General features: G+C 34.9%; 1 protein-coding gene across 4 annotated transcripts in view; it reads right to left on the minus strand.

Annotated features, from left to right (window-relative positions):
- Positions 1–99: 99 nt before the first annotated feature.
- LOC123682270 (protein jim lovell) overlaps positions 100–18,113 on the minus strand; it is a 105,149-nt gene continuing 87,135 nt past the window's right edge. Inside the window, exons 1-5 of one of the 4 annotated variants that reach the window (XM_045620812.1) lie at positions 16,586–16,672; positions 7,213–7,782; positions 5,845–6,309; positions 5,347–5,616; positions 100–4,300 (exon numbers count right to left, since the gene is read on the minus strand). In XM_045620812.1, the coding sequence (XP_045476768.1) occupies positions 3,678–4,300; positions 5,347–5,616; positions 5,845–6,309; positions 7,213–7,714 (1,860 nt within the window). In that variant the 5' untranslated portion in view covers positions 7,715–7,782; positions 16,586–16,672 and the 3' untranslated portion in view covers positions 100–3,677. Of the gene's footprint in view, positions 4,301–5,346; positions 5,617–5,844; positions 6,310–7,212; positions 7,783–16,147; positions 16,348–16,585; positions 16,673–18,113 lie in introns of those variants that run through there. The other 3 variants (XM_045620813.1, XM_045620814.1, XM_045620811.1) reach the window with 3 other exon arrangements.

Here is an 18,113-nt window from a genome sequence, read left to right on the forward strand (position 1 = left end):
ATAAAAATACTTATTGTAGATTTTGTAATCTTTTTATGTTTATTATATAATATTATTCATTTTATTTATAAGGGTTGAGACAAATAATAGAAGTGTTGCTTTTTTTCACGAAGCTTTATTCGATTTTATTTTAACATCTTCAAAAACTAGTACTACCTATATATCAAATATCTAATTTAATAATGTAAGTACCTACAATATTTTTAATATAATTTCATTATGCGTTTTACGCTTCTGCCACCTCGTACATTAAAACGAAGTAATTCTTCACCATTTGTTTTTTTTTGTTGGATGAAAAACTAATTCGTTTTTATGATTGCACTCTATTGTATACTGTATTCTCTTCGTTTTGTTTTTTGTATACTTTATATATTGCATTTTTATCTAAATAAATTCTATGGATATTTTTTCATTTTACCCTGTTTTTCAGATTGATGAAATAAACTGAGGTACGAGGCGCCTTCGTTATGAACCTAGAGCTAATTATTTTTACAAATTGCACCCTATAAGATTTGCAACATTGAATTTTTACATTATGCCAGGGGTAACGTTCCTTTTTTTCAGAATTTTGAAAATTCTCGAAATTTACATTAAATATATTTTTACAAGGCGTCGGTTCTCGAAAACATCGTGATAATTTTTTCTAGCTCCGACGCGTAGATCCAAATTTTTCAAATTAATTTTTTTTATTGCACTATAGACAGACATAATCACCAAAAGTAGACGAAAAAAAAGGTATACCTTATGTTGGTTCAATGTAAAAATATACCCTGTTCGATATTGTCTATTATATGTGTACAAGTTTTATTTGAGGACAAGGTGCTAAAACACAAAAATAAAATTATAGTTGGAAAAATCAAAAACTCAAAAAACAATAAAAAAAACGGTGGTTAGTACAACTTTAAAATTTCACTATTACATATTATTTTATGTAGCCAATTCAATTAAATAAACTATTTTTGATTTGTGAATTTTCAAGCGGTGAATAATATCCAGGACCGGAGTTTCTAATTTTTCCAAATTAAAATAACATTGAGGAACTTGACAGAAATAAAATACAGTTACACACATTGAATTGTGTGGAAAAAACATAATTAATGATAATAATACTTTGATAGGAATGTCTCTGTTTAGATTAGTATTATGTACAACTTAAAATTTACCAGCACCATTTTGTTGAATATGAAGGCAAAGATTCATAACTCTTTAGAAAATTTTCAACAGGCAGAACCAAAACAATCCGAATTCATTCAGAGAAATAACAACAGAAGAAATAATCTATGTTTTGATTAGATTTTCTAGGTGCTATATTGAGATATAGTGACTTGTGCAGTTCTTCTTGATAAAATCGATTCTTCACGGTATTTCTCTCGATGATTTCAGTTTCAACAAAACAGAGTGTCAAGTGTTGTGAATCCTTGCAGTTTTGAATTGTACAAAAGGAACTTGGACCCTGAGCCAGACCTGCCACATCTTTCAAACTATGTTAAACTAAAGCTGAGAATGATAACTATTTGGCAGAATAAGAGTTTGGCAATAAAATAACGAGGAACAAAAAAAAAAGCAGGTGGCTCTCAGGTGATTAAATATATAGTACGGATCTATTGTATGAGCTATGATTGTTTTTCTGTCATTAAAACTTTCAAAATGAGCACAACCAGTCTATGGATTGAAAAATGTACAAAAATATATAGAAGAATTAGAGGTGAAATAATTTAAAAGAAAGAACAAATTGGTAACACATATTGAACTTATAGCGAAAACATTGGTTACGATTCAGACAGGAAAAATAACCAATGTGTTCTTCTAAATCTAGTATCTAGTGTCCATCCCAAGGAGGGATGAGTTTATCACATTTCAAGAATCCTAAAAATATTAGGTATAGCAAAATAGACATAAAAATACTGTTACAACAGCCATCAGAATGTTCCTGATATCGAATCCTTTTTCCATGGAAAATTTTCTCCGTCATTTCGGGAATGAGGAGAAAGTTTTCCAACTGAAAAATTCCAGCCTAGTGATGGGCCAAATTGTCAAAAGAACATTTTAGAAAAGGCCTTCGATGAGTCATCTCAAGAGTAGAAACACATTTTCACAGTGAAATCATTGTTGAACGTTCCACTTGAATGAGTCGAAAAAATTATTTCTAGTACTCTTGAGACGATCCAGAAAGAAATTTTTATACTAGTGATGTGTCTTCTTATTTGTTCGTTACAGATTGGTGAGAAAAAAAAGCACTGAAATTGAGTTACCATATGTCTATCCTAAAGCTATCAGAATTTCCGTAATTCAAAGAGTGAAAAAGCGGCTATATTTTGGCGCCAAAAATATGATCAAACCGTAGATTTCAAACAGTTCCGGATTAAAACTAGAGAATATTTACAGATATCCGAAGAACTCCGAGAAATATAATCCTTCGATCATATCGAAATTTGTACAAGTTGACCGTATACCTAATGGGTGCCTTAATATAATTTTTACAAATTTTTTTTTCAACAATTTCACGTATATCCTGTATTTCTTCAATTTGTATATTCATTACATCGAAACTACTTTACTTGAACCTGTATTTCTTACATAAATTTGCGTCAACATAGACTTTGTACAATTTTTTTTCACGTCGAAAGTTGTTAAACCGCTTTGAAATTTTTTTATGAATGATGAACATCAGAGAATCGGAAATGGTCGCCATAACTGAAGAATGTAAATAGCTAAGTTGCATTAGAATCGGTAGGTACAAAAATATCTGAGCTATTGCCAAATAATATTGGTATATCGATCTCAATCTGTGAAAAATCCTATCGTTTATTAAAAATGTTTCTCTATACGAAAAAAAAAATTGCTTGATATTTCGCTTCGTAATTGATATTGGAAATATCAAGATTTGAGTACCACTGTTTATGGAAATATTTCTGGGATATTTCAGTATAATTTCGATTCATTTGAATCGAGATTTTACAAATATTGTAAACTGTTCGTTAGAGAGTGACCACGTGATCGAAATTATCCCAAAATTCCCATCAAGAAACAAAACCGGATCATTCTGTAAATGAGTATTAACAACGTTAACTTCATTATATTGTATATTTGGATATGTAAAAACGAAAACTTGTATATAGCGTATCGTTGTAGATATATCTGTTAAAAAATCTGTAGAAATCTTTCTGTAAAATATCTTCAGGAACTGTTACTGTGAGATAAACAAAATATATTTCGAACGAATCATGTTGGCATTGCAATTAGTATATCAGTCTTATTTCAATTAAAATCGTAGGAAGTGTTTCTTCCCCACTTCATCAACAGTCGACGCTCGCTCCAAGAGCAAGAGTCGATATTTAGTATTGAGAACAAAGAAATTAGGAAGCACATACAATCCTTAGCCTAAATAACATATTATGAACAACGAGCCACTTAGCAGTGATCACACAAATAAATTCACGGTTCAACAAGAGAACGTTTAAAAACTTCCTTAAAAATTTTCACCTATATCAGTCACTATAATAATATTGCCCCAATTTACTCTCTTCCTCCAATTTAACATCAGAATTACAATAAAATCAATTTTCTCAATTTTGAATAATGTCAAAATAAAGTCTGTACAAACGAAGCAAATTTACATGATAGTCCCATCTGGCGGACCCCGACGAGACCAACCTGGCGTCGAAGCAGGTTTCTTCCTAATCCTGCCCGTTCTGCTGACGTTCGTCGATAGATCGCGTGGGCGACCTGAAACGCTCAGTGTCTTCTTCGAGGGCTTCAGAATTGCTGTTATCCACCTCAGGAGAAGGAAGCTGAGCTTGTGGTTGTTGCTGCGGCTGGTTAAAATGCTCCCTGCTCCTGTCGTTTTGCGGCATGAACTGGTGCATCAAGGGAAGGGGAAAATTGTTGAACTCGGGGTAGAAGTTGTTCAAGAATGGGTTCAAGAAATGTGGATGTGCTGGCGGTGGGGGTTGGCTCTCCACGCTGGATGGCCTGGTGTTGGGCTGCATGGGTTCTGCCTCCCTCTCTGTCTTCACGACTGTGTTGTTGTTGTTCGTGCTGTTCACCGCCATCAGATCTGAAGTTTGGTTTGATGCGCCTATGCAGTCTTTGCGCAGCTGTTCCAGCTTGAGACTCTTGCCGTATTTGCCTCGGACGTACATGAGGAGGGAGTTGTAAGGGATGCCGAACACCCTAGAGGCCTGGCTCGTGGTCATCTTCTTGTTCCACACGTGCTGAAGGGCATTCGTCAGTTCTGAGTTGGTCCACGACCTTGGGGGCCCTCCTCTCGGTGCTGAGTGTTGTCCTTTAGGTCTACCAACTGTAAAAACGTCGTTATAGAATGGAGAAGTTCGTATTTGGGGTTATTTTGAATTTTATTTTATTCAATCCGCTTTTGATTCTTTGTTATAACATGGAGATCCAATTGAAGTTACGCATCACTTTAATGACGATTTGTGGCCTATACAAAACTAATTTCAGAATAGGACGAAGCAATAATTGAAAGAAAAAGGAAGAAAAAAAAGAAAGAAGGGTGTGTCGATAAGAATGCAAGATTTAGATCGTATCCCTGTATGAACGAACCATTCCGAAATAACTGTAATTGACCTCATCACAAAATCGTTTTCAGCAGATTAAGAACTATTCTGATGTCCACTATTTAGTTTATAAAATAGTGGAAATTAGATTAACTCGTATTTGAACGGATTTCCAAAAAGTAACCATAAAGTCAATCAAATACTTAAAAAATGACATTCCTTGCTATGCCATGAAATAGAGTTACTTCTGAGCGGTTTGGTGACAAGATCACCGCGCTTTGGTCATTTTTTATTTGGACTTTTGGCTGTAGGAAGTTACCAATTAAGGCCGACAGGCAAACAATCTAAAATGAACCTTGCACTCTCAACTGATACACTCTAGCATAAAAATAGAAAATAAAAGTAGAATCAAGCAGAGAAATAAAATAGAAAAAAGAAGTAAATTCAGGTTATCCAGTTCGATCTTATTCCAATTTTGTAAAAATGTATATTTAAAAATAAAAAAAAATTGGCATTCAAAAGTGAAACTTTTTTTACCGAATCAATATGAATTTCCACCAAGTAAGGACTGAATCCATTAAATTATCGGGTTGAAGTTGAATATTTTCAGTTTTTAAAATTGAAACAGTTTAATAGATATGAATCAAAGTAATCAACTGTGAAAATATCATAACTGGGAACAATATATTGCAAAATCGAAATGAATAACCTCGTTTTGAACACCTACTAACAAACAAGATATGCCTTGGAGTCTCGAGCCTCAGCGTCTTGCAAGTCTGGGTGCAAAACTTCAAACAAAGAAAAGAAAAGAAAAGAAAAAAATACCTACATTTATCAAACTTGGAAACAACCCTTGGTCTGGGTTTTCGTTTGGGTGCGACTTTCGCAATTTTCTTCAAAATTGGGTTATCTTTTGGATCTTTATTTCCGATCGATAAATTTTCTAAACCTGCTATTAGATCGTTTGCACTGGACTTACTCTTTTTCTTGACGAGCCCATGAGGATCCTGAGCCCTGTGGTCCATTTCGTACAACGGATTCCTGCAGTTCTCTAAACCTGGAGGAAACAGGCCTAAAGGCTGAGGCTCCATTCCAAAATCTAAAAAAAAATCATACCATTATAGAAAATTTTTAGATTTGATTTTTTGAAGATTGAAGTATTTTAATGGAAACGTCGGAAAGTTATTTAGGAGTTGGTAAAATCACAACCCCTTTCGTATAGAAACCAGTAACCAAGAGTTACCGTCTAGTCGACATATGTAATTCATAAACCTGGATTGTGCTATTTTCTGAAGAACAAATGTATCGACTAAAATTCTCTACTCACATTTTCCATGAGGTGGGGTCATAGCCAGAGCTGATACAGACGGCATTGGTGGAAACGGCATGTGAGGATGACTATCCATGTCCTGATTAAGACCCATCGGAGGTTGGTTCAGCACAATCGGTGAAGTCCTGTAATCTCTCATTTCTACATCTGCCTGTGGTGGGTCAGGCAACGAAGCAGCTACTTCGATAACTTCTCTCTTCGATTGGAAAGGCCTCTCTTCAGTTTTCTTTATACACAAGTTTTCTGCTACTTCTTCCTGCTGTACTGGCGACCTGGGCGAGCTAGTTGACAGGTCTTGCACGCTGCAGTTATCTCCAGAACGCCTTCGTGGCCTTGCTTGTTTCCTCCTTGGTGTTGGCGATATACAATCTACCGCCCTTGTCGTAGGAACCTCCATGTATGACTGCCTTACGTGTTTTGACGGATGGTCATAGGTCGATGATGTAGATGGTGATACGGAACCTATAGAATAGAGAACAGGTTAGAGGACCCTTTGCGAACTATGAAAACCGTATGCTAAAGACTTATACGGCGTTAGAAAATTTTGGGCTTCTTAGCAAGAGTTGGGTTCTAAACTAGATAATATGCAATCTTAAGATTCTTTGAGGAGTGGAACACGAGTATGCCATTTGGATTCAGTTTTAGAATGAAACTTCATGAATTTCTTCCATGTGGCTTTAGCTAGACTCAGATGAATACCGTCTTCATAAATCTTATGAATAATAGAGATTCGAAAATCATAGCTTCACCCTTACACACGAAGAAGCAAGGATTTAGTTTGTCGAAGCTGGGATGAAATAGACTCCTAGCTGAATTTAGATGGTTCGATGAATTTCCTCATGTTTTCAACATTAATCCATTATTACTGTTCCATTGCTCTTATCTACTAGAAGAATTATGTTCCTTTTAGTTGCACTTTGATGGTTTGCGTTCCATGATGATGCAGCAAGCTTTAGATCCTAATTCTTCAGCTGCAGCCCCTTCTAGAGACCTAATAATTGCTTCAGCTTTGATGATTATGTAAGGGCTACATTGTAGCATCATCATTCACACCCTACAGCTAGCCTTCTATTCACAGAGCTTCAATGAATTCTGAGTATCTGGGAAGACTTCAAAGAGTTCACATCTTCATTTCTACAAGGTTTTAGACCAGCTGATCTTTCTGATAAGCATATTCTCCTAAGGTGACTCTTGAGGTGACAATGCCCAGTAAGGCAATGCAGAGATGTAGCATGTTCTTAGTGAGGCCAAGATACGTTCTGGACTCGCAGTTCTCTATGATAAGAGCACCAAAACCAAGGGTGAAGGTCCGGAACTTTCTAACCCAGTTGCAAACCGTTTTGGTAGAATAGTTCATGAACTTACCTATTCTCACTGGCGTAGATCCTTCAGCAGGTGATCTCACAGCAGCAGCGGCTCCCAAACCGCTGGCTTGATTCAGGTAATTGCTACCACAGCCACTCTCGTCACCTTCGTAGATCACAGCGTGAACGGGATCGGGATTCTTCTTATCCGCCAATCCCCTGATCTGTAGGCTCTCAGCGGCTTTCATGAGAGCGTCTAGTCGCGTATGGGCAACGCTTACCTCTCCTCTATACATGAAGTTGATCAAGGCTTGGACCTCTGCTCCTTGGAACTCGTTCAGAACCACGACCGGGTGATTACAGGGTGTCTCAGCGAAAATTTTCTGGAAAAAGGGGGAGCAGGCGCTCAGTATTACTCTGTGGGCTCGAAGTGACGATTTGCCGCAGATCAGGGTGACATCTACGAGGTTTTCAGATTGTAGGAGGGTATCGAGCGCATTCAGGATGTTGTCGGGGTGATTGCTCCACTTGAGACTATATTGCTGGTCAGGTGCGTCTGACATTGTCTTGATTGTTTATTGCCGAAGGTCAGAAGGAATGTATCATATTCCTCTTTCTGAATTTTGAATTTCTGTAACAGAAATCAACTTGTTAGAATGAAATCGAACAAAAAATGATAAAGAACAAAACAGCGTTAAGAAGATAAGTTGTGCTTGATATTTGTTTTAGTGGTTTGTAACGTATGTTGACGGAAAGGCGATTTAGCTCATTTTTTATTATGGATTCAAGTGCAAGCTCTCTATTACTCCTATTGGGTGTACAACTTCGCTTCCGCCGTTTTGCAACAGATGGCTGTAGCCGTAAGTGGTAGTCGAAATAAATAGATCGTAAATGTCATAAAATTAGCTAAGGTATTTGTAAACATAAGGCCATCGAAATATTAGTAGATTTGTGTCTGCATCACGAAGTTATTCTCGATTGAACATGTCAGCTTACGTGCCAAATTATCGTCATTTGCGGGAGGTTTTGATTTTCTGCTTTAATATGGAGTTATCTGCGGCTTAGGATCTTCGAATGCTCTCAAATATCTATGGTGTGGCCGCTATTAGTGAAAGAACGCGCCGAGAGTGGTTTCAACGCTTCGAGAACGGTGATTTTGATGTCGAAGACCAGCATGGCGGTGGAAGAGAGAAGGTTTTCGAAGATGCAGATTTGGAGGCATTACTTGATCAAGACTCGTCTCGAACAAACGCAACAAGAATTGGCAGAATCGTTGGGAGTGACGCAATAAGCCACTTCAAAATCCTGAAAATCATGGGAATGATGCAGAAACAAAGAAATTAGGTGCTGTACGAGTTGAAGCCGAGAGATGTTGAACGGCGTTTGTTTGCTTGCGAACAGCTGCTTGCAAGGTAAAGACGAAAGGAATTTCTGCATCATATTGTGACTGGAGACATTAAATCGGTTCATTACGATAATTCCAAGCGCAGAAAATCAAGGGGATATTTCGGCCATTTTTTTTACTGATTTTGATTGATCAATTGATAATAGAAAACTTGATTCTGTATCAAAAACCCTGAAAGTTCACAAAGTAGCTGTGACTCACAAACAAGTAGTTGTTTGAGGAGTTTTTTTGGAGGTAGTTTCTTTTTTCGTTAAAGATTTTCGGATTATGTGCGTCTTTTTTTTTTGGTTTTTATAAATCTATAAGATTAACGAGTAGTTCTATTGATCTTTATGAATATTATAGTGATAGATTTTTATTGAAAAAAAAAACAAACAAAAAATAATGAACAATAATAAAACAAAAATAATTAAAAACCTAAGATTACTGATACAGGGAGCAAACCCGAGAATCAGGTGGGAAACGTTTAAAACGCGAGTATATACCACTGATTTAAATCCTTCAGGACCCGTGCTTGCCGAGGATACATCCATTAAGAAACGAATGGAGAAAAGTGTTCCCCACGTAGGCATTCTAATCCCACCTATGCATTTCTAGCCTCCAACCTCCCACGTTTCCCCACCCCTCCATTTACCGAACCCCCTCATATCCCATTAAGACTGGGGGGGGCAAGCTGTTCTGTTGTTCGTTGTTCTTCCACGCCTGCTATTCTAAATCGACTAAGCGATTATGTACGTGCTTGAATATGTCACACACGCGATCCGCTGGCCCCCCCCGGCACAGATAGGGATTCAGGAGGGATTTAACTATTTTTTATTGGATTGGGGATGCTTTGATTGACAAAAAAATTAAGAGCAAATAATGAATTATGAAAATGTGTAAAGTGATAAGGAATAAAATCAATGTTAAAAATGAGAAAAAAATAAAATTAAACTAAACTGCAATTCAAAAAAAAATTCAATAAACCGGATAAATAAATTAACACAATTAAAAACATTCATATACTTCTTCTTGAATAGTCGTTCTGCATAATTATTTGATTTTTTCGTTGAGTTGATATTATAATTTTATTATTGTTGGAATAATTATATTAATATCGATAGATGAATAAGCCAAAAGAGTATCTATCAAGTAAGAAGTCCTATAAGCATATTTTACTGATCAAAGATAATGATTTGATTTATTGTTTGAGATCAGTTGAGCAAAAATAATTGTACTATTTTGATATTTAATGAATGTGAATGTGTAAATAATTTCAATGATATATAAATTTCAATTTTCTAATTTTCAATTTTTATATTATTAAATAATTAACTATGGAGAGATTAGAATAGTTATTCAGAAGTTGATAAATCTCTTATTAACTTTCTTTTTTATTTGATTTAATAATGAATTTCATCATGCTACATCAACTAAGAATATAATCATTTTTAAATTTACTTTTCTACCCACGCACAAGTTTTACTTTTGTGGGTCTTCTTATATTTATTCACCATTTGTTATATTATATATATTGTATACTTAATTTCAAATTTTTGGCAAATAAATATTATTATTATTAAAAAAAAAAATAACAATCAAAACAGTTATACAGTGTTATAATTCTATTATGTTGAACGATGTCATTTTCACGTAAACAGCAAATCTAATTTATATTGCAATCAATAGAATGTCAATTTTATTGAAGTCTGATGGATTATTTTGAAATATTCTCAATGTTTTCATATGGTTTAGAGAAGCTTTTGAAGTTGAAGAATAATTTAAGAAAAATAACTCGTAATATTTCAATTATTTAGATATGAGAATCAAATGAATATTTTTCTTGCAGAAATATGAAGGAAGATCCAGGATGACCACATTCGCAACTTTTTTCTTAATACGGCCCTGCGCACGCTGTTCTCGAAAGGATTGAACGTCTTGCATGCTACCTGCACATTCGTGCTCAATTTCATATATGAAATTCAGATTCGTTCCAAGTATACGATGAGTATTTTCTATCGGTTAGCTGTTTTAAAGGACCAAAATCGACCCTTCGCATTTGCTTTAGTCCTAATGACGGAAAGCGCTAGAAGTCTTGATACGTTGATTATAATCAGGAAAGTAATCGTAGGGTTTCTGCATATCAAAAACCCCTTTTTGGTTCGAATATGGTAGTTTTTGTGGCTGGGTTATAATCTAGTGATCGAGAAAAGCCAGTGCAAAAAAAAATGAAAAAAAGATAAAAAGAACAACAGGTGAAATTCAAAGAAAAAACTAAAGAAGAAAATAGAGATTGAGAAATGCGGAATTGCTAATGAACAATTGAAATAAAAACATAAAGAACAACAAGAGATCGAATAAAAAAAACTGAAGAAGACAGAGGTAAAAAAAGGAAACGTGAAGCAAGAATATAATGTATATGTAATGTAATGTATACATATGTGATTGATATCATTGTGCTTTTGATTATATCATAGCAAATATTTAACCAATATTCTTGAGTAACTTTCGATGATTAAGTATCTATACTAGCATAATTCAAGACCATATTTATATGCTGAAGGGTTGATGTTGTAATTGAACCGTCATATTACAACGTAACTTTTGTAAGAAGTATAATTCACACTTGATACATTTTCATTCAAAAGATGCTTCGATAGAAAACGAAATTAATTGATCGTACTTCGACTTAAGTCCCTTTATCAATGTGACACAAGGTCATTGCTCCTCGCACTTCCATTGGCCAGACCGCCGAGTGACATAACTCGGCCGTCCCTTCATTGGTCAAGCCACTCGAGTACCGACGCGCTATTGGCCGACACTCGTGCCTTATACCAGCATTTCGCACCGCGACTTTTTTCAACCCTTTCGACTCGAATCCCGCGATTCTCATCAACATCACCACCCCCTCCTCTCGCTTAGATCTCAAATATTGGTCCGCCAGTCTCGGATTTCGCATTCAATTTGCGATTAAGAAAACTCCCTGAGAAACAACCTGGAAAGTAACACATAAAGGGGAGATGCGATTCCTTCGAAGATCGAGAAATGACGGGAAAACAAGCCGGCATGTGAGGGCTGTAGCGGGGTGGTTGGGGGGGGGCTAGGGCAAATAAGAAGAAGCGCGTATATGCATCGTCGAAATTAAAATACGCCAAGAGGGGGGGGGAAAGATGTCTCTAATGAATACGGATTTTGTTTCGTCGCACATTCGTTGATTTGGGGCTGGGGGATCGATACGCGAACGTGTGTGTGTGCTCGTAGGGGTTGTTACTTTGTCGTGTATGAGGGACGCGTGTTTCTTCGAAATTTAGGGGTTGGTTTCGGGGTGGTGGAGTTTTGTAGGTGAATACCTTCAATTTCGTGATTTTTTGGGGTTGTTCATTTAATTTAATCGGAATATTGGTTTGAAGGGTATACAGGGTGTCGCATGTTCCATTGCCAACACGAAAATTCATTTGATTAATCGACGAAAAAGGCTGCCTCATAAAATTCATTATTTATTTATTTAGTCATCGTCAATTTCAAGCATTTTGTTCTTCGGATTCAGATACGTTCTTCATAACCAACTGTGGAAATATTATGGAATATTTTCATAAAATATTCCGAAGGGTCAAAACAAGAATTAACACCGATGGAATTTTATATGTTAACTTATTTTATGTAACAATTTTTTTTATGGGACATTATTTACTTTCTATTCAATATTCAAAATAAGAGACTATTTCTGTTGCTTAGTATTAAGTTATTTATAATTGAAATGGAATATTTAGATTAAATTCTCTCAAAGAATTTTGAAGTGAAGACACATAATCACTAATTATCATACAAACCAAGGATGAAGACATTTTAAGAATAGTTATATTCTGGAAATATAAAGAGCATAATGTGGGACTTAATCAGAGAGTTAAGGTTTAGACACATATGGTGATTTATCAGCTCACCCAAAAATTACGCCATATGAAAGTTAATGTAATTTTTAACAAAAAAAAAACATTATGGGAACATATGCCTGTTTTCAAATATTTCAGGAAATAAATGGTCTCAAAAATTTCATTCATATCTATTGATATGATTCATCAATAACTAAAAAGTATGCTCAGCAACAAGCGTAAATTTACTTGTCAGTTCATTGTCAGCAGATATTCTTATTGCAATAACCATAAAAGAATGTGATATTGGCATATTCTTCCTTGCTGTAAGGCTACATTTAAAGTGTAACTTATTAACTTAGTACCAAGTCCTAAATTTCTGCTACAATTTTAGTGTAACAGACTACGACAATCAGAATACCTACTGGCAATGAATAGACAAGTGTATTTACACTTTTGAAGCTATTTATATTCTTAAATAATTGAAATCAGACATATGTTCTCATAATGCTTTTTTGTTGAAACCACATGTCCTCTTATTAACATGGTGAGCTAATAATCACCCTGTATAATTCAGTTTGAATTGACATATTTGGAGAAGAAGTTGATTTCGTTGAGCGAAAACGTCTCGATTTGAGTTCTTTAGTGTTACCATGATTTATTTCCAAAAAATCTCAGTAATTTGATTGAAACACAGTAGACATTTCATTCTGAAAATTAGTTTCAATAAGGAACATTCGAACAGTAAATAGAAAATAGAACGTTTACTGTCCAAACATTGAACGAATGTTTTTCTTTGAACCATTGAATTGATATTCGAAAACTTTTAAAAGCCAAATGATTGTCAATATGTGATTGTCATTACACCGCTTTTCATCATTTTATTCTCTCTTTAGTTTATGGGTCAATATATTTAAATATTTGATTGATTCGGTCTTCACTTGATGGAAATTCATTTCAAATAAATAATAATAAACTGCTAATTTCCACAAAATTTTAAATTTTGTGGAAATTAGCAGTTTATTATTATTTATTTTCAACATATTTAAATTTTACCTCATGATTATCGTTGATGTTATCATTGAAATATCAATATTGAATCCACTTCACGTCATTAATGTCTTTGAATTCTATAAAAACGATACTCTTAAGATTAAAAAAAGACATAGATCCACTACATCTAAATGAAAATAAACTGCGGCAAAAGATACATTTCATCGATAAACATTATACATATCAATTACCTTCAATCTTCAAGACTAATCAACAGAATTAACCGATTAACAAAAAAGCAAGCAAAGCACCAAACAGATTCAGTAATGAATCACAAATTTTTTCAACCTTATCCAATTCTTCATCGCCGAAAATTATTCAAGTTTCGCATGATCGCCCACGAAAAAAAAATATGTCGCTTCATTGGCTGCAATTGGCAGATGGAATATATGGTTTTTATTTTTATATAAATTGAGGAAACCTTGGAGGTTACACTCACATAATATGACCCAACCTTGCATGGATCACTAATAGTTATCTAACCTATAAATTGTCGCCACGTATAGAACAATCCAAGGTGTCTTTGATTACGCATTTTATTTATAATAATGTTGTCATTAGTTTTCTGCAACAGTGCAGAACAGGACGCAACCTTCTCTCACACCGCAAAACTATTAAATTATTTGTTGCTGCAGACACCGGCAACATGTAACATTTTCCCGGGCATTCGTATAATATAAATAATGATATCTATCCAGGTCGCTAACTTTATATGCTACTGTTTATGGCAAGATAATTTATTGTTATTCCCGTGTTTCGTGTTGTCTTGCTAATATTCAGTGATTGATATAAATTTCAAACTAGCCCGCGAATTGCTAGATTTTCCGGGGGATAGTTGGCGTGTGCTCTGGGCTTTAGTGGGTGGATTATGATCGGAGTTGATCTAGGAACATAATTAACTTTAGAGAGATTTAGTACGAATTGGTTGGGATTGGATATTGTCGTAGTTTTATTAACCGGAGCGATGTATGACTCTGGGATTAATGACAGCGGGAAGTTTTGAAGAAAGTTCACTAGAAGATGCAGAAATGATACCTGCGAATTCGTTTCAAGATTTACACTTGCGGGGAAAATGCATATTAGTCACTAAAACGGATTACGAAATCGGAGAATGGATAATATATACAGAACTGTTATTTTACTACTGATTCACTATTATTTTAATGTATATTACAGGTCACTACAACCCTTAGCGTTACTCAGAAGTTAGGGTATACAGGTTGTCGCATGCTTTACTGTCAACACGAAAATTTTCTTGAATTTTTGATGAAATAAGCTAATTATAAAATATATCATTTCAATTTCAAGGATATCGTCTTTCGGATTCAGATACGTTCTTCATTGCCCACTGTGGAAATATCATGGAATATTTTTATAAAATATTCCAAAGAGTCATACAATTAACATCAACGTAATTTCATTTATTGCCTCATTTTATGTAACAATTTTTTTATGGGACATTATTTACTTTTCATTCAATATTCACGATGAGAGACTATTTCTGTTGGTTAATATTAAGTTATTTTTAATTGAAATGAAATATTTAGATTCAATTCTTCCAAAGAAATTTGGAATAAGGACACATAAAAATTTATTATCTTACAAATCAAGGATGCATACGTTTTATGAATACTAAATGTATGTTAATGTATCTTATTGGTTACTACAACCCTTAGCGTTTGTCAAAAGTTCCACTGCAATTTTTTAAAAATGACTACGCTTTCAGATAAAATAAAATTGCAAACGATTTGATTTTTACTGTGACAAAAATACTTGAACTTGAATTCGACGACGAATTCCTTTGTTATTGAAGCTAAGTAATAAAAAATAAATATAAAATTAACATTATGAATTTTATGCAGATCATGAAAACAATTTGGGGATACGTGTTGAAAATATTTTTCTGTCTTGAAGTTTTGCTATAATTCTCAAGAATTTGGTAATTTTCGAATATACATTATATACCAATACCTATAATACAAAAAAATATCGGATTAAGCATAATTTCAAGGAGACTTGACATTTTTGAATTGAATAATTCCTTTTCTGTTTCAAATTATCTGGCACTTTTGATGATGCCGAAATAAAGCACGTGGTATGGAACATTCGCCAAAACAAAACACTACCAGTGGAAACAACGGACTAGGAAATGAAAATTAACATTTTTTGATTTCAGTATAATGTTTTCATCTCAATTAAGGTATGGATTATAATTTTGAATTGTCATTCTTCGAAATGGAATTCTACATGAATATTGGAATTTCTTCTCCAGCCTTCAAAATGTTATTTTCAATATAAACTGAATTTGAGAGAATTGCTTGTATTTCATAATGAAATTATTTAGGATTCATTTCTTCAATTGATTGATTTGCGTATGATTTTATTTTTGAAAAGAGAAGATATAAGGGAAAAAATTAAGGAATTTGAAATTCATTTCAATCTAGGTTGGTTATAACTCATTACAAGGTGTTTTTCAAGATGAATTGAAGATTCCAAGGCGTTATTTAGAATATAAATCGAATTTGATGAATGTTTCAAGATGAAAAACAGTGGAGACTTGTTGAAAAATTGATTTAGTCAATATTATTTCGCAAGTTTAAGATATTTACGAGTCAAACCAGACTCAAGAAAACTTTTTCAACTCGTCAAAGAACTTTCGGGAGATCTCACGAAAAAAGGTAAAAGCTTACCATTTCCACAGCAAACATTCTCAAAACTCTCACACCAACCAAAAGCACACATACCCAACCGTGAACATAACGCAAAAACCCCGTTAACAAACAAAAAAACATGCCCTATACAACAGCTAAGTTAAAAAACGCGCGTTTTCCATCTTAGCAACAACCTCAACCGTCCAACGTTTCCGAAACAGCGTGTCGAGCTTGCACATTATGCGTGTGAAAGTGGCGTACGAAACACGCTCTGAAATTTCAGTAACGTAAAGTCGCGAGAGCGCGAAAATCAAACTACAAAGTGACTGGAAAGACACGGAACCACTAAAACACAGTCGGCTGCGAAACAGCTGAGCGCCGGTCCTCACACACTCACACACATGGCACACTAGATGCGATGAGAGAGGCGCGCGCTATATCATATCAAACAGGGGGACCGCGTGGGCCCATACACACCTTGCTTGGGGTTCCGCAGGAAGTTTACTTGCAAAGTCCACGAGTCCGACTGCCTTCAAAAATATGCCGACTGGCAATGGAAGCATAATTCCTGGATCCCTGTTAATGAATCCGATTAGACAAAGCTTGCTAAGATGCAAGAACGCTTGCGCCTTTGCCCTCTCCTTAGGACTCCCCTCATGTAAGACTTCCCCCACCACGGTCCGTTCTTTACTCTTACTGTTTTACCCTTAGATATAAATTAAGGGGCGGCCTGTACTTCGAGTCACACACACGAAATTTAGCCTCTCTCTCTCGCGCGACCACTAATTACCGAAGACAGAGAGAGGGCGCCACCCGGCGGCTCTCTCTTTCCCGGTTTTGCATAAATGCAAGGATATCTTATTGCACAGGTCAGCCGGGCTGTTCGCTAAGGTAACCTGTCTTCGGCCACATGAGCGAAGTCCTGGTATGTTGTCTTGGGAGAGAAGGGCATGCATAAATGATCGGGATGATATCTTATTCCCTTTGGATTGCATGTCTCCGACTGGCGTTTGCGATTAACATATAACCGCTGTCACGGATATATTCGGTTTGACACTTGTGGAACTGACATGTATCGGTTCACGGACGATTTGAACTGACCCCCAAAAGTTTTCGATAGGATACATACTAAATGGCGAATGCGCTACATATATGAATGTTAATTATAGTGTAGCATTTATAGGTACCAAACACTTTTTCATATAATTATGTAGTTATAATTCGGTGAGTATTAGATACTTCACGTTTTATATAAAATAGCGAAAGCAACATACACTTGAATAATTATAGTGTAGCTTTTTCGATTTCGATAAAATTATAGTGTAGTTAGGTTTTAATTGATGAAATTGATATTTGAGGCTTCATGTGATCCGGATTACAGAACAATTGAGAATACATCATCAATTCGATGATAGTGTATACACTATAAAATTAGCATTTCATCACGATGGATTTGTAGTTGACTTTTTCTTTGCTATTGAAAATAGTGATACTGACTTCAATAATAATTGAATTGTTTTGATTAATTTTGTATCAGTCACGTTTTACTGATTTTTCATTAATGAATTTTTAGTGTATAGTAGCTAAACAGATTCATGTACAATATTTGATCGAATTTCGCCGCAAGAAATATTTAAATAAAGTTAATTTTTTGCAATGCAAAATAGGTTGCAAAATGGTGAAGGCGTCGGTTATTATGAATGGGTGGTGAAACTTATGTTTACTGTACTCCTTGAGGTTTAGAACGGAAAAAAGAAACATATGGATGGATGAATGAATAAAAAAATCAACGTTTAAGACAGCAGAATATAACGGTATATATACAGTATTTCAAAAAATCCGAGCTGACTGTGACATTTCAACAAAGTTCGACAACTGAAAAGTTATTTCTATCAAGCTAAGTGAAAATAAGTCTGAAGAACTAGTTGAAAACAATGGTAGAATTTGATCATAGAAAAGGCCAATTTTAACTTTAACTTAAAAAGTATTATGATAGATATTTTGC

The sequence above is a fragment of the Harmonia axyridis genome, chromosome 6 (assembly GCF_914767665.1).
Source record: "Harmonia axyridis chromosome 6, icHarAxyr1.1, whole genome shotgun sequence".
Lineage (NCBI taxonomy): Eukaryota > Metazoa > Arthropoda > Insecta > Coleoptera > Coccinellidae > Harmonia > Harmonia axyridis.